This window comes from Mus caroli, unplaced genomic scaffold (genome assembly GCF_978045245.1).
Source record: "Mus caroli unplaced genomic scaffold, Mus_caroli_1 scaffold_13, whole genome shotgun sequence".
Taxonomy (NCBI): domain Eukaryota; kingdom Metazoa; phylum Chordata; class Mammalia; order Rodentia; family Muridae; genus Mus; species Mus caroli.
Window position 1 is genome coordinate 52,208,387 of NW_028227268.1, and position 18,158 is coordinate 52,226,544.

General features: G+C 52.0%; 1 protein-coding gene across 7 annotated transcripts; it reads left to right on the forward strand.

The window, feature by feature from the left end:
- The first annotated feature begins 31 nt into the window (after positions 1-31).
- Camta2 (calmodulin binding transcription activator 2) lies at positions 32-18,032 on the forward strand. Of its 7 annotated transcripts, none has more exons than XM_029483335.2 (23): positions 32-364; positions 1,812-1,906; positions 2,087-2,190; positions 4,080-4,147; positions 4,231-4,366; positions 4,895-4,981; positions 5,213-5,366; positions 5,668-5,802; positions 6,480-7,423; positions 8,549-8,675; positions 9,780-9,914; positions 11,646-11,761; positions 12,443-12,627; positions 12,937-13,015; positions 13,208-13,430; positions 13,786-14,087; positions 15,874-16,070; positions 16,321-16,504; positions 16,879-16,950; positions 17,043-17,063; positions 17,218-17,405; positions 17,534-17,608; positions 17,692-18,032. In XM_029483335.2, the coding sequence occupies exons 2-23, from the start codon at positions 1,876-1,878 to the stop codon at positions 17,753-17,755; spliced, it is 3,627 nt and encodes a 1,208-aa protein (XP_029339195.1). In that variant the 5' UTR covers positions 32-364; positions 1,812-1,875; the 3' UTR covers positions 17,756-18,032. The 7 variants fall into 7 exon arrangements, with proteins under 7 accessions (XP_029339195.1, XP_029339196.1, XP_085685963.1 ...); XM_029483336.2 differs by having other exon boundaries at positions 4,910-4,981; XM_085829837.1 differs by lacking the exon at positions 17,043-17,063.
- Positions 18,033-18,158: the final 126 nt, after the last annotated feature.

The window sequence follows — 18,158 nt, forward strand, 5'->3', positions numbered from 1 at the left end:
GAGGCCAGAAGAATTCTGCATTCTCAAGCACTCTCCTTTGCCTCCAGGGCTCTGGCCCTGGACCTCTGCCCACGCCCCATCCTCCTGCGCCCACAAGTCACGTCAATCGGCCGAGCTTCCGCCTCCGGATCCCGGTTCTCCTCAGCGCTATTGCCTCTTTAGGGACGGTCCAGCAGCGCGTCTCGTAGACTGGCCCAGAGCCCCAAGTGTGCTGACCCCAGGTTCCCTTCCCGACCCCCGTTCCCTTAATTGGGAGGCCCCGCCCCGTGCGCACTGACGTCGAACGCCGCTGTCAGCCGGCGCTAGGGGGGGTCGGTTTGGGGTAGAATGGCCGCTGCCGCCGTCACCCGCGGGACCCCGGGAGGTAAGAGCCAGGGCCTCTAGCCCGCCTCTCCGCCCCCGCGCCAGGGGGCGCAGCTCCACGCGGCCCGGGTGTGGAGCGCGGCGCTGGGGACCACCGTCCCTCCTCCCCGTTTGCCCCCACCTCACCGCTTCCGTCCTCTTTCCCCGCGCCAGGGGGCGCCGCTAGGCGCAGGGCTCCTTCACGGATCAGAGAGTGCGGGGAGAGTCCCCAGACCCCCTCACCGGTCTCCCGCACTGCCCCTTGCTGCCAGGTGTTCATGAACTCTGCTCAGCTGCTTCTCCAGAACATCCGGGTTTGCGGGCGGGACCCCCTCCCACCTCCGGGATTCTCCCAGGACCCCCGCCCACTTTGGGAAGATCATCCCACCCCCGGCGACAGTCTTAGACCACCGCTCTCAGGCCCGCAGTCTCATCCAGCTCCAGCTCTGCACCCTGGCAAACTGCCTAGCCAGAGCTGCGCACCTGCACCCTGGGGTGGACTTTTTATCCCAACCCTAGCCTCTCTGCACACCTCCGATCCGATCCTGAATGGGCTTCCACCCCCTCTCCATCCCCGGACACCTGGCAGAACCCGCGCAGAGAGCCTCCTCCAGCTCCCATCTGTTCCTCAAGAGGGCGGAGGCTCAGGCTGGAGCCAGAGCAGTAGAGGGGATATGGTAGGCTGGGAGCCAGAGAAGAAGCAGAGGTTGGGGAAATAGTGTTAGGGTGAAGTAGAATTCTAGCTGCAAAGAGGAAGCCGACATGTCCCACCCGGAAGCTTACTCCAACATGTCTATTCCAAATTCTCCCAGCCCCTGACCAACCTGAGAGAGAGCACATGAGGTCAGTTATCAGATCTACCCTTCCTCTTAGAAAAAGTCAGAGAGAGAAGGAAATTGGGGTGTGTCTTCAAAGGCCCAGCTTGTTACCGGACTTGGACTTAGATCTGCTTTCCTTCAGCATCCAGGTTTTCTTGCCAAGCCATCCTCCTCCTAGGACCAGAGCCCCAGCTCTCACAACTTGCCTACCCTTCCCTCTAGCTTTGCTCTACCTTCCTAAACGTACCCTGAGTTCTTTTTTCTGTTTGATTTTTCCGTGGAGAAATAGATCTACTAACTGACCTCACCTACTCTCTCTCTCAGGTCGGTCAGGGCCTGTGAGAATCTGGGTTAGACATGCAGGATCCAGCTTCCTGCCCTAGGGAGTGCTCCAGCACTGTGAGCACCCCCCACTCATCCCTTTCTTCCTGAGCACCCTGTTCTGTCTTGTCTCCCCACTCATGTTGGTTCCTGGTACTATGTTCTTTCATCTCTGTTCTCTAGTTATGCTGTCACATCATAGTTCCACATTTTCTTCATCTTTCCCAGATGTCAGCACTGAGTTCTAAACCCCTTTTATCACACCAAGCTCCTCATCTTGGGTTAATGGGGGGGGGGCTTCTTCCATGACCTTGTTCTCTCCTTTTCCAGCACAGACTCCCCCTCCCCCCGGCCCCTCAGGCCGGGGGTGACCTGGCCCCCTGGAACCTTCACCATGAATACCAAGGACACCACTGAGGTTGCTGGTAAGTTCACAAAATGGGTTCTCAGTTTGGACACAGCCTTGTTTTGCTACTCTCTGTCCCTCTGAGTCTTTGCTCCCCTCGTCTCTTGTCCTGGTTACAGTTTCCCCAGGGCTCTGGATTATATTTGGCTCCCTTCCTCTGTTTTGCCTCTAACAAGGCTCTTCCTCCGGTCCCCTCTAGAGAATAGCCACCACCTGAAGATCTTCCTCCCCAAGAAACTGCTGGAGTGTCTTCCTCGATGCCCACTGTTGCCTCCAGAGCGGCTCCGATGGAATACAAATGAGGTTTTCTAGGGAGCTTGGGGGACTGGGACCCAGCAAACCCTGGTGGAATGGAGGAGGTGGAGTGCTATGTCTGTGGACACTCATTGCTGAGCACTAGTCTAGGCCTTTCAGAGATTATAGAATCGCAAAGTCTTGGACCTTATGGGAGTCCATTTCTCTTCGGTATAATCCATCCATACAAAACAACAGCGTAATATTTCTTCATATTGAGTACCATGCTGTGTATCTGACCTGTATTAGCTCATGTCACTCTAGATGTCAATGAAGAGAAAATGGTTAGTGTTGTTTCTATGTGTTAAATGCTTGGTTTTGGATAGGGTGTCATGTAGCCCAGGCTAGTCACACACTTGCTACATAGCCAAGGATGACCTTAAATATCCAGTCCTCCTGCCTCTACCACTTGAGTGCTTGTATTCTAAATGTGTGCCGCAAAGCGTAGTTAATGAAGTGCTGGGGCATGAACCCAAGGCCTTGTGCATGCTAGGCAAGCCCTCTGCTGACTGGGCTACTCCCTTGCCCTGGCTTTGAACTCTCGACCCTCCTGCTTCCATGTCCCTGCTCAGGTACATATATGATGGTGAAGACCAGAGAGGTCTATGTCAGATGTCTTCCTCAGTCATTCTGCCTTATTTTTTGAGACAGGGTCTTTAAATGAACTTGGCACTCACTGCTTTGCTGGACTCATTGGCCGGCCAGCCCCGGGATCATCTTGTCTGTCTTTCCCCAGCACTAAGATTGCAGGCTCCAGGCATGAGCAGCTGTGCTGAGCTTTTTATGTGGGGTGTGAGGATCTGAATTTATGTCCACACTTATACAGCAAGTGCTTTACTGATGGAGTCACTTCCGCAGCCCTAAGTTGGCCTTTTGGAGACAAGGGCTCATGTGGCCTGGAGCTCCTGACCCTCCTGCCAATGCTGGGATTACAGGTGTATACTCACATGCCCGTCTCAGACTCCCTGCTTTTTACCACCTTCTAGAGGGCACAGACTTCTTGTCACAGCTCCTGTATTCTGTGTACATGTTCCCTTGTATGTAGTTGGTGACTGGTGATTCAGTACTAGAATTGTCTGTAAAGCTGGGGGATAGTGGTTCACACCCACAATCTTAGCACTCAGGAGCCAGAGGCAGGGGGATTACCACAGAAATGTGATCATCCTGGTCTACATATTGAGTACAGGGCAGGCCAAGGTTATGTAGTGAGACTGTATTGTCAATAAAAATGGGTGTGTTTGCATATGGTTATTCTAAGTGCTATAAAGCCTTCATGAAGTTCAGAGTAGCAACAGGGAAGTATCAAAGATATTTGGAACTTCCAGACATAGAGAGGCACTCCCATGGTCCTGAGGCTTGTGGGGCACTAAGGTGAAAGGTGATTGTTGGAGGTCTGCTCAGGAAGCAATCAGTGAGCGAGCACATCTGCCAGAGCCACTGGACTGGATTTGAGGAAACAGTGGGAATAATTGTGTGGTACTTTGTCTGAAAGTCTTGGAGTCAGACAGAGAACCTGGAGTTCTTCTCAGTGTCAAACGATTGATGGTTCTCACAGAGAAAGTACCTAATATGAGCAAAGGATCAACTTGAAGCTGGCCCCATGGTGTAGGCTCTAGTAGGGAGAGAGGTGAGCCGTTACACTGGTGTTTTCCTCCTCCTGGTACTTGAACCTGGAGCCTTGCACATGCTAAACAAGCACTGCCTTTTTCTGTTATTCAGCTACATCCCTAGCCCAGGGTCAGGTTTGAGATAGAACCTGCTGTTCCTAAGAGGGCTCTGAGGGCTACGAGGCTAGGTCCAGATACCTAGAAGAGTCTTCCAGTAGGTGGCATGCCTCTGCGGAAGCCCTGAGACAGTGACCAAGTGGGGACCCCACCCAAGTGCTTCCTCTCCGACAGGAGATTGCATCCTACCTGATCACCTTTGAGAAACACGACGAGTGGCTGTCTTGTGCCCCAAAGACAAGGTGAGAAAGCTCTCCAGTGTGAAGAGTAACAGATCCTGGGCTGTGTTCGGTCACAAAACTCAAGCCCCCACCCCCACTTCTAGGCCTCAGAACGGCTCCATTATCCTCTACAATCGTAAGAAGGTGAAGTACCGGAAGGATGGTTACCTTTGGAAGAAACGGAAGGATGGGAAGACTACCCGAGAGGACCACATGAAACTCAAGGTCCAGGGCATGGAGGTAAGAGCCCTTGCTTGCCCACACTCCAGCCTGTCAGGGTGTGGGGCCGTCGTCGTCTGCCCTTCCCTCTCAGCCAGCCGCCTTCTCTCATCAGTCTGACTGGTCAGCTGACTGATGGCTGAACTCACCCTCAACTTCCCATTTGCCCTTCATAACCCAGCCTTTTGACATGATGGAGAGTCCCCTCACCTCCCTTGCATTTCCCTCAGGGATCCAAGTGGTGATATTCTAAACAGGGCTTCGCTTCCCAAGTCCTTGTTCTTCTGCACTTCCTCTCTGCCCTTAGATGTCTTTCCCACACCTCAACTTGGGCCCTTTTTGTAAGACCCCACTCCCACCCCCAGTTCCTCTGTTCCCTTCTCTCTGTCCCTCAACCATGACTTAAAGCCTGCTGGAATTTGGAAGGGATGGGAAGAAGGTGGGGGTAGGGAGAGGACTGAAGAGGAACTGGTGGAAAGATTGGGATTCCTGCAAAGGAACTGAACAGAGGAAGCGTTGGGGAGCAGACTAGCCCTCCCCCCACCCCAGCCTGTCTCCTGGCAGTGTCTCTATGGCTGCTACGTTCACTCTTCCATCGTCCCCACATTCCACCGGCGCTGCTATTGGCTGCTCCAGGTAAGAACAGAGAAGTCAGCCAGACTTCTGGTTCTTTGAGGAAAATGGGTTCTCAAAAGATGAAGTGAAATAGATTCTGAGTAGGAAAAGCAGAAAGGAAATTAGGGATAGAACATGATATAAATTGGGGGTGACTAGAATTGGGGTGATTCTCAGAAGAACGTGAGGACCAGGAGGCTGAGCCCCTGAGTCCTAGACCCCATGGCTCTCTGTGTGCCTTTGTGCCCCCAGAACCCCGACATCGTCCTTGTGCACTACCTGAACGTCCCAGCCCTGGAGGATTGTGGAAAGGGCTGTAGCCCCATCTTTTGTTCCATCAGTAGCGACCGTCGAGAATGGCTGAAGTGGTCACGTGAGGAGCTCTTGGGACAGCTGAAGCCCATGTGTAAGGAACAAGCAGGGATGAACTCTAAGGGAGAGAGAGAGAGTGTGGAACTTCCCAAAGCACTGGGGTTCTGTGCCCAAACCCCACGGGTAACTCTTTCTCTCTAAGCCAGGAGGGCACTTTCCTGTTTGGATACTGGATACAGAGCCTGTGCAGTCTAAGATGTGGACTATGGAGAGGGGAGTGAAAGACAGCTGTGGGCTGTATGTCTGAGCAGGTTTAAGTTCAGCAAGTCGGAGGTTTGGAGGAACCATGAAAATGCTTTGGAAGTCTCACCGTCTTTTCCCCAAATCTCCTCTAGTTCATGGCATCAAGTGGAGCTGTGGGAATGGGGCAGAGGAATTCTCTGTGGAACAGTTGGTGCAACAGATCTTGGACACCCACCCAACCAAGCCAGCACCCAGAACCCATGCTTGTCTCTGCAGTGGGGGCCTTGGTAAGTGACCCCCAAACTCTGGAACTCTTTTCCCAGCTAGCCACATTGCTTAGTAACTGCCTCCATGAGATTTGCATACTAATTTGCAAGTCTTTGCATGCCCGATGAGCAAAGAACTCCTGATCTGGAAGCCCAGGCCCCAGAAATGCATGAGCTGCAATCCTGGAGGTCCACAGCCCTTCTGCCCACTGCTTTCAGTAATTCCTCCCCCTAGACCGAACGCCACCAGGCACTCCCAGCCTTAGCATTGATCCTATTCGGTCTTCTTTTGTCCTTTTGCTCAGCCTTTAGCTACTGCTATCAGCTACTGCCTCAAGCCAGGACTCCTCCCCCACTCTGTTCCTCTAGTCCTGTTTATTTTGAGGAGAAACTAAAGGGAGGGGAGGGGGAGACCCACTTTTGATGCCTCCCAGTGGTCATAATCAGTATTACACTGTAGGTTTAGTGTGTGTGTGTGTGTGTGTGTGTGTGTGTGTGTGTAGGTTTAGTGTGTGTGTGTGTGTGTGTCTGTGTGTCTGTGTGTCTGTGTCTGTGTGTCTGTGTCTCGCGGAGTCTGGGGGTGGGATGGGATGGAGGTGGGAAGTGGAAGGGTGGGAGTCAGAGGGTCTTTCCAGGAAGGGACTGGTGGGAAAAAAAATGTATCATCCCTTCTCTTCTCCCTACTCTGTCCACTCCAGGTTCCGGGAGCCTTACCCACAAATGCAGCACGAAACACCGCATCATCTCTCCCAAAGTGGAGCCCCGAGCTTTAGCCCTGGCTTCTATATCCCACTCCAAGCCTCCTGAACCCCCACCACTGATAGCTCCACTTCCTCCAGAGCTCCCCAAGGCACACACCTCCCCATCTTCCTCCTCTTCTTCCTCCTCCTCCTCCTCAGGATTTGCAGAACCCCTAGAAATCAGGCCTAGCCCTCCTACCTCTCGAGGGGGTTCATCAAGAGGAGGCACTGCCATCCTCCTCCTAACAGGACTAGAGCAGCGCGCTGGGGGCCTGACTCCCACCAGGCACTTGGCTCCGCAGGCTGAGCCTAGACCTCCTGTGAGCTTGGCCGTGGTTGTAGGTCCAGAGCCTTCTGCCCCACCGGCTCCTCCCAGCCCTGCCTTTGACCCTGATCGTTTTCTCAACAGCCCCCAAAGGGGCCAGACATATGGAGGGGGCCAAGGAGTAAACCCAGACTTCCCCGAGGCAGAGGGCACTCACACTCCCTGTCCTGCCCTGGAACCTGCAGCTGCCCTGGAGCCCCAGGCGGCTGCTCGAGGTCTCGCTCCACAGTTGGGAGCAAACGGGAGAAGAGGAAACAAATTCTTTATCCAAGATGATGATAGTGGGGAGGAACTCAAGGGTCCGGGGACTGTGCCGCCGGTACCTTCATCCCCTCCTTCATCCCCGTCCTCCCCAGCTGCCTTGCCGCCGTCGGGCAGGGCAATGAGAGGAGAAGCCTTGTTCGGAGGCTCTGCTGGCAGCAGCAGCGAGCTCGAGCCCTTCAGTCTTTCATCATTCCCAGACCTCATGGGAGAACTCATCAGTGATGAAGCTCCAGGCGTCCCTGCCCCCGCCCCCCAGCTCTCGCCTGCGCTAAACGCCATCACAGACTTCTCCCCAGAGTGGTCCTACCCAGAGGTGAGTCAGCTGCCGCCGCTTCTCTTGCTAGTTTCTCAGACTTTTCAAAATGAATGTTGTTAACCCTTATCCCCAACGGCCTGTGACCTGCTCTCTCACACAGCTTTCCTTGGGTCCCCTTAATGTTAGGAATCAAATCCAGCTTATTAGGCGTATGCGCTGCCAAGGGATCCCACCAAGTCCTTCCTCCTCCTGGCTCTCCTAGGTTTTTATGTAAACTATAGCTTTTCCACATACCTTTTCCCATGTCTCCCCCTTCCCATGTTCCCAGAGCCCCTTTAGGGACCTAATTCTTGGTGACTGTTTTTTTTGTTTGTTTTGTTTTTCCAAGATAGGGTTTCTCTGTATAGCCCTGGCTGTCTTGGAACTCACTTTGTAGATCAGGCTGGCCTCGAACTCAGAAATCCGCCTGCCTCTACCTCCAGAGTGCTGGGATCAAAGGCGTGCTTTTGACCCACACCCAGCTTCTTGGTGACTGTTTTAAGGGGAGGATACAGGGGCCTTTAATCCTAGACAAAAAAAAAATGTACATGCACACACACACACACACACACACACACACACACACACACACACACACAGGAGATGCCTGCAGACCGGGCAGATGAGAGACTGTGGTCAGCAGTGGGGAAGTTCTGCTTGGCTTGGAGAGGGAAAAGAGAACTGCAGTGGGGTGAAGTAGATCAGCAGCAGAGCCGACACTCTTGGGGAGCCCCAAGTTCTGCTTCTTGTAGACTCAACATTCTAGTGAAGGGCTGAGGGCGAGGCTCCGTGGTTTAGCATTTGCCTAGCACAGACAAGTTTGGTGCCTCAGCACTGGAGGAGGTTTGTTGTTTTTGTTTGTTTTTTTAAACATGGGCAAGGTGGGGCACGCTAATCCCAGTACTCAAGAGACAGAAGCCAGACGATCAGGAGTTCTAGGCCATCCTTACCTACATAGTAAGTTTGAGACCAGACTAAGCTACATGAGATTCTATTTAAATAATAAATAAATAAATAAATAAATAAATAAATAAATAGAAACAAAACCAGAAAACTTAGTTCTGATGAGATGAATAACCACTTGGCAGAACCCTGAGACTCTAGCACAACTCCAGCCATGTGATGTCTGACTTGTGTCTGCAGGGTGGGGTCAAGGTGCTCATCACAGGCCCTTGGACAGAGGCCGCAGAGCATTACTCCTGTGTCTTCGATCACATCGCAGTGCCAGCCTCCCTGGTCCAGCCTGGTGTCTTACGCTGCTACTGTCCTGGTATGGAGATTGGTAACTACAGGGGAAGGGACTTGCCATGATGGACAGTTGAGACGGGGGAAGGACCTCCCGATTTCCAGGAAGCACTGGAAATAAATAGGTTGTTCTGAGGACAGAGACCCCTTCCAGCACTGAAGCCCAGTGTCCAGTCCCCCTGGCAGATAGAAGAGCTTGGCCTTGGTGTCAGCAAATCTAGGATATGGTCTAAAAAGTCTACTTGTTAGCAAGCCAGGGATCTTCTCTAAAATGCTATACCTTCCTCATGTTTCCTTCCTCTAAGGTTTAGCATTTGACCAAAGGGACCTCTAATGTCTGTACTGTCTCTGAAGCTTAGATGGAGCCAGAGTCTTCTACACTAATCCTGGGAGTCTCATCAGCCAAATGTACCTACTCAATTAAATCTAAAATCTGTCTCCTCAGCATACTGACCATAGTTCAAGTGCTCAATCACCACACATTCTAGACATTCCCACTGTAGAACATTCTGGACAGCAATGGTCTATGCCTCTGTTCTAACACCACCCTTCCCTGCAATCCAACACTCAACAGTTGTCTTTCTTGGGGGATCCAGGTTAGCAGTATTGTATTCTCTCCTAGTCTCCACAGCCCCAGTCAAAAGGGGAGGGGATAAGAAAGGAAACAGGGATGAGATCAGAGAAGCTGGCCACTTCGGGGAAAGTCTCAGGCTCTGGAGATTGAAACCTGGGGCAGCTTTATCCTCAGGGAGGTAGACATTGAGACTCTAGACCCAGCTCCTACTGGACACTGCTGGTAAACAGACAGGCTCCCTTTCCTGCATTTCAGTAAGGGTCATGACCGCTGAACTCTAGTCTAAAGGATGAAAAGAGTTAACTGCCATCACGTTTTCTGAGCAACACCCTTAACTTGAGGGTCTACATGCAATCATTCTCTGGTCCATAGAAGGCATTAAATTATTGAATAGAGTCTCCCCTCCCTATTAGTACAAATGCTACAAACTGAAGCTACTGCTCTCTTGGCCCACAGCGAGGGAACAGTGTGGAATAACCATCACTGGCTCTAATATAGCTAATGGGCTGGGAAAGGAGCCGGGGAACAAGCCTTCTCCTGACCTGCTCTCCCCAGCCCATGAGGTAGGGCTGGTGTCTTTGCAGGTGGCGGGGCGAGAGGGCCCCCTCTCTGCCTCTGTGCTCTTTGAGTATCGAGCCCGCCGGTTCCTGTCTCTGCCTAGTACACAGCTCGACTGGTTGTCACTGGATGGTGAGTACTGAGCCCTTTGACCCAAGGTCTTAGGCATGACATGTTTGCATTCGAGTGGTGCACAGACATACACGCAGGCAGAACTCCCATGCATATAAAATAAAAATTAGCCAGGCAGTGGTGGCTCGCACCTTTAATCCCAGCACTTGGGAGGCAGAGGAAGGCGGATTTCTGAGTTCGAGGCCAGCCTGGTCTACAGAGTGAGTTCCAGGACAGCCAAGGCTACACAGAGAAACCCTGTCTCGAAAAACCAAAAAAAAAGAAAAAACTAAAAAAAACCCTATAGGCTACTTATTTTTATGATTTTCTTTTGGATGATAAGGATGTTTTCATTATAGGACTGTTAGAAATTACAGAAAAACAAACAAAAGTGGAAACATGCACTAGCATTGCCGTGGCTGTTATTGAAGCGTTCGCTTACCCATGGGGCAGACACAGATCCATGTGCTTCTGTGTGGCCTTAGGTGGTCCTGTTTCTGCTTTTGCTTGTTGCCTCTCCTGGGGCTCTGAGAATTCTGTCTGAGCTGCTGCCTGCCCAGAGTTTACTTTTCCTCCTCTTGGCAGATCTGTTACTTCTTGGTTCTTCTCAGTTATGCTATCATCCCTGTTTGTCTTCTTGTCTCCTGCCATTCCTCCTTCCCTTAGAGCTTCTGCTTGCTACTCTTGCCTCACTCTTTGGTGTGTGTGTGTGTGTGTGTGTGTGATACTTGTCACACTGTGTGCATGTGTGTATGCATGTATACATGTGTCATAGTTGTCACATAGCCTTAGCACTGCTGGGTTGCCGTGTGATTTTAATCTGCCCTCCCTGTCCTGCTCTGGCTGTTCATCACTTTATTCGAATAGTTGTGCCATCTCTGCTGGGCCTCCTCTCTTCTTCCCAGTGCTTGAGCTCTTATCTGAACATGCTTAGCTTCTCTCCTAATTGCTTGGTCAGGATTTCTGGCTCTGCTCTTTCTTCTTCACTGTCACCTTCACGTTTCCGTTCTTACCCATGTGTCCTGAGTTTCTGCTCATCACTCCCTTCTGCCGTGGCGTTGAGGAACGTCCCGTCTTCACTGGTTCTCTGTGCTTGTTTTCCCCAGGCTCTGCTCCCCTCCCACCCCCTCTCCTTGTCCTTACTTGATCTCAGAAGGGGATGGATACAGCTCATGTGCATGTGTGCACATATGTCTGTGTAAATGTGTGTATGGCGTTAGGAGGAGGAAGATGAACAAAGCAATCCATCTCTGTCACTTTCCTTTCCCAGCCATCCTCCATGGACAGCTGCAGGGGACCTGCAGGGATAGGCAGTGCTTTTCAACTCTAGTCTTTGGAGTAGTGGTTAGCATAGGAGGGGGGCCTTGGAAAACTTCAGCCTAGCATGGGGGGCAAGTCTGGAACAAGAACTTGGGGAGCATGCTGTTTAGGAAAAGGCTGGAAGAGGGCATGCCAGTGTGTGTCTTGGTTAGCTGAGGACCAGATGAACCCTGAGGAATTCCTGCTGTCTATATTAGAGGAAAGAGCATTGGTTCTTAATCCTGGTTCTAGTCTATGAGACTGAGAGTCCTAGTGCAAGAGTGGAGTCTTCCTGGTGAGTGCTATTTAGATGAGTGGGTGATGGGGTGTGGTGTAGAGGAAGAGCAGGCTCCATCATCCCATTCTTCACCCTCAGATCTTGAGTACAACTGCTAGTAGTGTTCCTAGCATCACACAGGGCCTGTCTACTTAGCTCCCATGCCCACCCTACAGACAGCCAGTTCCGGATGTCCATCCTGGAGCGGCTGGAGCAGATGGAGAAGCGGATGGCAGAGATTGCGGCAGCTGGGCAGGCTCCTGGTCAGGGTCCAGAGGCTCCTCCAATTCAGGTACTTCCAAACAAAGACTGTGGTCTACAGTGGGGAACACAGAAGCTCAACAATAGTCATTCTAGACTCTCCTCACTCACCTACCTCAGCCAGTGCTCATCCTTCTTTCTGCTATCACCTTGCTACACCACACACACACACACACACACATGCACACACACACATGCACACACACACACGCACACGCGCACACACACACACACACTGTGGCAAGAGGGGCTATTTTGGGTACCCTCGTGGCATGACAGGCTTGGGACATTTCTGATCTGATGAAGGGTGGAAGTAAAAGTGAGGGTGAGGTGAGGGAGGAATCAGGAATGTTGGGCGTAAGATCTCTATGGGTTCAAAGTCTTGGAAGGAAAGGGGCTGGGGAAGGGCATAGGGAAGACTCTAGCTCCTGGGGCAGAAACACATATGTGGACATGGCAAGCACTGTGTAAGGTCAGCTCCCAGGAGAGCTAGAGGTGGGCAGGGGGCAGGGGATAGTGAGGCCACACAGAATCTCAAACTAGAGCCAGTGAGTGATCAGTGGTGGGAACTTAAGAGTGGGAAACATGTGTGTGTGTGTGTGTGTGTGTGTGTGTGTGTGTGTGTGTGTGTGTGTGTGCTAAAAGCTGAAGCTGGGAAGATAACCTGCAGGACCAAATTTCCAAGTCTCTCATATGGGTGTGTATACTGCAGGATGAAGGCCAGGGCCCTGGCTTCGAGGCACGGGTGGTGGTCTTGGTAGAGAGCATGATCCCGCGGTCCACTTGGAGGGGTCCTGAACGGCTGATCCATGGAAGTCCCTTCCGGGGCATGAGCCTTCTGCATCTGGCTGCTGCACAGGGCTATGCTCGGCTCATCGAGACTCTGAGCCAGTGGCGGTGAGCAGGGCAGCCAGGGTTGGGGCAGTGCTGGGGTGTGTGGCACTGAGGAACTATTGAGACTGAAGCACCAGAGAATAAGAACTTGATGCCCCGCCTGGAAGGATCAGAGTTCACTGTAGGAAGGCATGTGCTTGGGGAAAGTTAGTATCTGGAGGATCCGTAACATCCTCACTTATGACATCGACTTCTTGACCAGTTAAATTGAGGTCACTTCCAGTCCTTCTGGTTCTGATGTTCCTACTCCCCCCGCCCCCCATCCCTTGCGTTTAACCTGACTGGGCTTTAATTGTTGCCCCAAATCTCTAGGAGTGTGGAAACAGGAAGCTTGGACTTAGAGCAAGAGGTTGACCCGCTCAATGTGGACCATTTCTCTTGCACCCCTCTGGTAAGGATGCTGTGCCCAAGTTCCCACGGGGCAATAAGCAACTGGAATGGATGCTTCAAAGAAATGCAAGGACCAGGCAGTGGTGGCACACGCCTTTAATCCCAGGACTTGGGAGGCAGACTGGGGTGGGTCGGGGCCTGAGGACCAGGACCTGGAAGAGGACAGGCCTCACCACCACCTTCTGCTCCTTAGATGTGGGCCTGTGCTCTGGGACACTTAGAAGCTGCTGTGCTCCTTTTCTGTTGGAACCGACAAGCACTGAGCATTCCGGACTCTCTGGGCCGGCTCCCCCTGTCTGTGGCTCATTCTCGTGGTCACGTGCGCCTTGCCCGCTGCCTTGAGGAACTGCAGAGACAGGAGCTTTCAGTTGAGCACCCACTCGCTCTATCCCCACCATCCTCTAGCCCAGACACTGGTGAGAGCTGGCATTGGGTCTTTTTAGAGGAAACAGTCAAAAAAGATCTCGAGCAAAGCTAAAGGGTGAGACAGAGGGAGGAGGGGCAGGGGGAGGGAAGGTAACAGGACCAAGAGCTGGCAGGAAGTACTGGAGAGACTGGCTGCTCTTCCAAGAGGACCTGGGTTCTGTTCCTAGCACCCATGTGGCAACTCACAACTGTCTGTAACTCAAGTTCTACCTACATATTTTGGGGGGGGGCTCATACTCATAAATATTAAAAAACAAAAAGCCAGGCAGGGAGGCAGATGAGTTGGGGGTGAAAGACTGAGGAAGCTGCAGCTCCTGCTGCTCTCCCTACCTATTTTCCCCTCAGGCCTGAGCAGTGTCTCATCACCCTCGGAGCTGTCAGATGGCACTTTCTCTGTGACATCAGCCTACTCAAGTGCCCCAGATGGCAGTCCTCCCCCTGCTCCTCCGCTGGCCTCTGACATTTCTATGGAGACGATCCCAGGCCAACTTTCTTGTGGTGCCCCTGAGACACCCTTACTCCTCATGGACTATGAAGCCACTAACTCCAAAGAACCTGCTCCCTCCCCGTGTGGCCCCCCACTAGCCCAGGATGATGGGGCCGCTCCAGAAGATGCTGACAGCCCACCAGCTGTGGATGTGATCCCGGTACTGCTTCTGTCGATGGAGTCAAAAGACTAGGAACAGAGCAGGGTGCAGAGGCTGGGTGAAACACATTTCTATGAAGCACAGTCAGCCCGGCTTCAGTTTTAGGAGAACAACCATTTATTTTTGGGTATAGGCCCAGAACCTCTTTGCTTAGCTCCTTTCAGACTTCATGATTCAGCAGACAATAGATAGGAGAGGTTAAGAATTCTGGAGGATATCTTCACTTAGAACTACTGTACTGTTGCCGGGTGTGGTGGCGCAAGCCTTTAATCCCAGCACTTGGTAGGCAGAGGCAGGCGGATTTCTGAGTTTGAGGCCAGCCTGGTCTACAGAGTGAGTTCCAGCACAGCCAGGGCTATACAGAGAAACCCTGTCTAGAAAAACCAACCAAACAGACAAACAAAAAAGAACTGTACTGTTGTAATTACCTGTGGACCCATGAAGGGCAAGGTTCTTTTTTTATTTGTTTGTTTAAGATTTTATTTTATTTTTATTTATTTATTTAGAGACAGGCTTTCTCTGTGTAGCTCTGGCTGTCCTGGAACTCACTCTGTAGACCAGGTTGGCCTTGAACTCAGAAATCCATCTGCCTCTACCTCCCAAGTGCTGGGATTAAAGGCGTGCCCAGCTATTTATTTATATATATATGATGAGTACAATGTAGCTGTCTTCAGAGACACCAGAAGGCATCAGATCCCATTACAGATGGTTGTGAGCCACCATGTGGTTGCTGGGAATTGAACTCTGGATCTCTGGAAGAGCAGTCAACGCTCTTAACCGCTATGCCATCTCTCCAGCCACGTTTTGTTTTGTTTTAAAGACAGGGTCTCACTATGTAGTGCTGGCTGTCCTGGAACTCACTATGTAGGCCAACCTAGCCTTGAACTCGGAGCGCCACCTGCCTTTGCCTCTCGAGTGCTGGGATTAAAGGTGTGGGCCACCACACTCAGTTGAAGGAAAAGGTTCTTAAGAAACAAGGTATGGAAGGCAGCTAGGAAGTGTGTGTGACTAGGGGTTGGTAATGACATGGAGTAGGAATAAAGCTTGCCCATGGTAAAAGTTAAGGAAGGTATTAGGTAATGAATGAATGAGAATCTTCAAGTATAGCCAACTGTGGACATATAAAACCTGAGGACATTCCCACTTTAGAAAAGCTAAGTGTAATTAGGAAGCCATTAAGTACAAAAACTCCATATCTGGAGGCAGGGGCAGGAGGATCTCTGAGCTCCAGGCCAGCCTGGTCTACATAGTGAGTTCCAGGACAGCCAGGGCTACATAGTGAGATGCTGTCTCAAAACAAAACAAAACCCCACAAGTGCAGCATCATGGAGTATGGCAAAGTGGGAAATGCTCTAGGCCTTACAGCTTAGCTATTCACCAGAGTGTTGTGTGAACAGTAAGCCCTGGGCTGGTTCTTGGAGACCTGAAGCAAGTGATGGGCTTAGGCTAGGCCTGTGGAGATACATGCTGGTCGTGTAGCATGGATCAGGTCCAAGTGGGATAGTGGACAATCTGAAAGGGTGCTAAGGTCTTCATCCTTCATATCTTGTGTTTGCTAGGGTATAACAGCCCAGAGGGCTGTGTCCCTCAGAGGAAATCAGGAAGAAAGAAGGAATGAGGAACTCTGGTCCAGAACTAGTGGTCAGAAAAGCAGTTCCTGGGGCCTTTGCCTACTGGTGTCTAGAAAGAAGGAGATAAGAGAGCAGGGCTTACGGTTACAGCTTAGGCTGTGCTGGAACATTGATAGTGAGGGCTCCACAGAGTTCACACATCTCCCTTCATCTAGGTGGACATGATCTCACTGGCCAAGCAGATCATCGACGCCACACCAGAGCGGATTAAACGAGAGGACTTCTCAGAGTTCCCTGAAGCTGGAGCCTCACCACGGGAGCACACGGGCACCGTGGGGCTCAGTGAGACCATGTCCTGGCTGGCCAGTTACCTGGAGAATGTGGACCATTTCCCCAGCTCAGCTCCTCCCAGGTGACCGGCTCACCATAAAACCTTCCAGTTCTTCTTCAGGGAAAGATGGGAGGGAGGAAGTAGGCTTCCTTATAGCCAAAGCACTGGTCTGGCTGAGGCCCTGGAGTGGTGAGAAGGGACTTGGCAGGCTGGTGAACTCTAGAGCCACTCTTTGCAGACTCTGGTTGAGGATCGTCCTTAATAGCCACCTCTTGCTAGGATACGAGGGATTTAAACCGCTTTGTGATATCCTTTTCCTTATCCCCCACAGTGAGCTGCCCTTTGAACGAGGTCGCCTCACTATCCCCCCTGCACCTTCCTGGGCAGAGTTCCTTTCTGCATCTACCAGTGGCAAGATGGAAAGTGATTTTGCCCTGCTGACTCTCTCAGATCATGAGCAGCGGGAGCTGTATGAGGCAGCACGAGTCATCCAGACAGCTTTCCGAAAGTACAAGGTTAGAGTCTAGGTTCTTGGGATGAATTATCCTTGACCAGGGAAGACTATGGGCTCCCATTGCTTTTGTAGAACAAGCACTCATTCAGAGGCCTTAAATAGGAATGAGAAAGAATAGGGGGCGGGGGGACACAGTACTTGCCACCAAGCCTGACAACCTAATTCTGATCTCTGGAATTCATGGTGGAAGAAGAGAACTGACTGCTTCGAATTATCTTCTCGTGTCCACACACAGGCAGCCTATATACACACACACAAAATAAGTAAATGGTTTTTAAAAAGTTTTAAGGAGGAGACTCTGGGAGGAAGAGGTGGTCCAGAGTCTACTAGGTGGGCCTTGAGAGGCTCAGACGGGGCCTCATTCTCTTCCTTTAGGGTCGGAGGCTGAAGGAGCAGCAGGAGGTAGCCGCAGCAGTGATCCAACGTTGTTATCGGAAGTACAAGCAGGTTAGAGCATTTTCTCAAAAGTATAGCAACATGCGTCCACCTAACCTATCTCTGTGCTATGAGAGCCCTAACTTCCCCTCTCTTTCCACAAGCTGACCTGGATTGCACTTAAGGTATTAGGCATGAGATCTGGGTGTGAGTAGTCGGATTCAGCCGTGTGTGGGTCAGAGAACGGGATCTGCATCGGCCTAATTGAAGGGTGACCTTCAGAGGTTTGGATTTCTGTCTCTCCATTTCAGCCCCTGTCCTCCCTCTCCTTCCCCGCAGTTTGCACTCTATAAGAAAATGACTCAGGCGGCCATCCTGATTCAGAGCAAGTTCCGAAGCTACTATGAACAGAAGAGGTTTCAGCAGAGCCGCAGAGCAGCAGTGCTTATCCAGCAGCACTACCGCTCCTACCGCCGCAGGCCGGGGCCTCCTCACCGGCCCTCAGGCCCTCTTCCTGCTCGAAACAAGTAGGGACCACCCCTTCCTGCCCCTCTACAGCCCTCAGTTTACCTCTTTGTTAATGCCCACTACCTCTATCAGCCCTCCAGCCTTTCCCTACAATGGTCTTAAAGTGGGGACTCTTCTTTCCCATCAGGGGCACCTTTCTCACCAAGAAGCAGGACCAGGCAGCCCGGAAAATAATGAGGTTCCTGCGGCGCTGCCGACACAGGTTCTAACCCCATCCTTACCTCTCTGCCCTGACACCTTTTCTGATCCATCAGTCTCCTCTGACTTGGCTCTGTCTCTCCACAGAATGAGGGAATTGAAGCAGAACCAGGAGCTGGAGGGGCTGCCCCAGCCAGGACTGGCCACCTAACCTCTCCAACGCCTTTCTTCAAAACCCCGGGGGCCCCTTCTGGCTGTCTAAACAAGGAGAGGGCTTTCGGGACTAGGGGAGCCCCCTGTCGGCAGCTCTTCACCCCTTCACCTTTTTGGGAGCCCTTCGTAGAACCCCCGCCCCCAGGCCTTACACGTTTCCTCCCTTCTGGTCGTGCCTCCTCTTTTGGTCCCTGGCTCCAGAAGACCCACGCCCCACATATCTGCATCTTCAGCTGTGACCTCCGGAGCCCTGCCTGCACCTTCTCCATATCCCCGCTCCTGCCTGCACCTGACTCGGACCTTCCTGACTTGCCTTATTTATTTGTTCGAGAGTCTCTGATGAATGTATCCGCCTCGGTCCCCACCGCTGCCTTCGCTGCGCGCGCCCTCGTGTTTCAGGG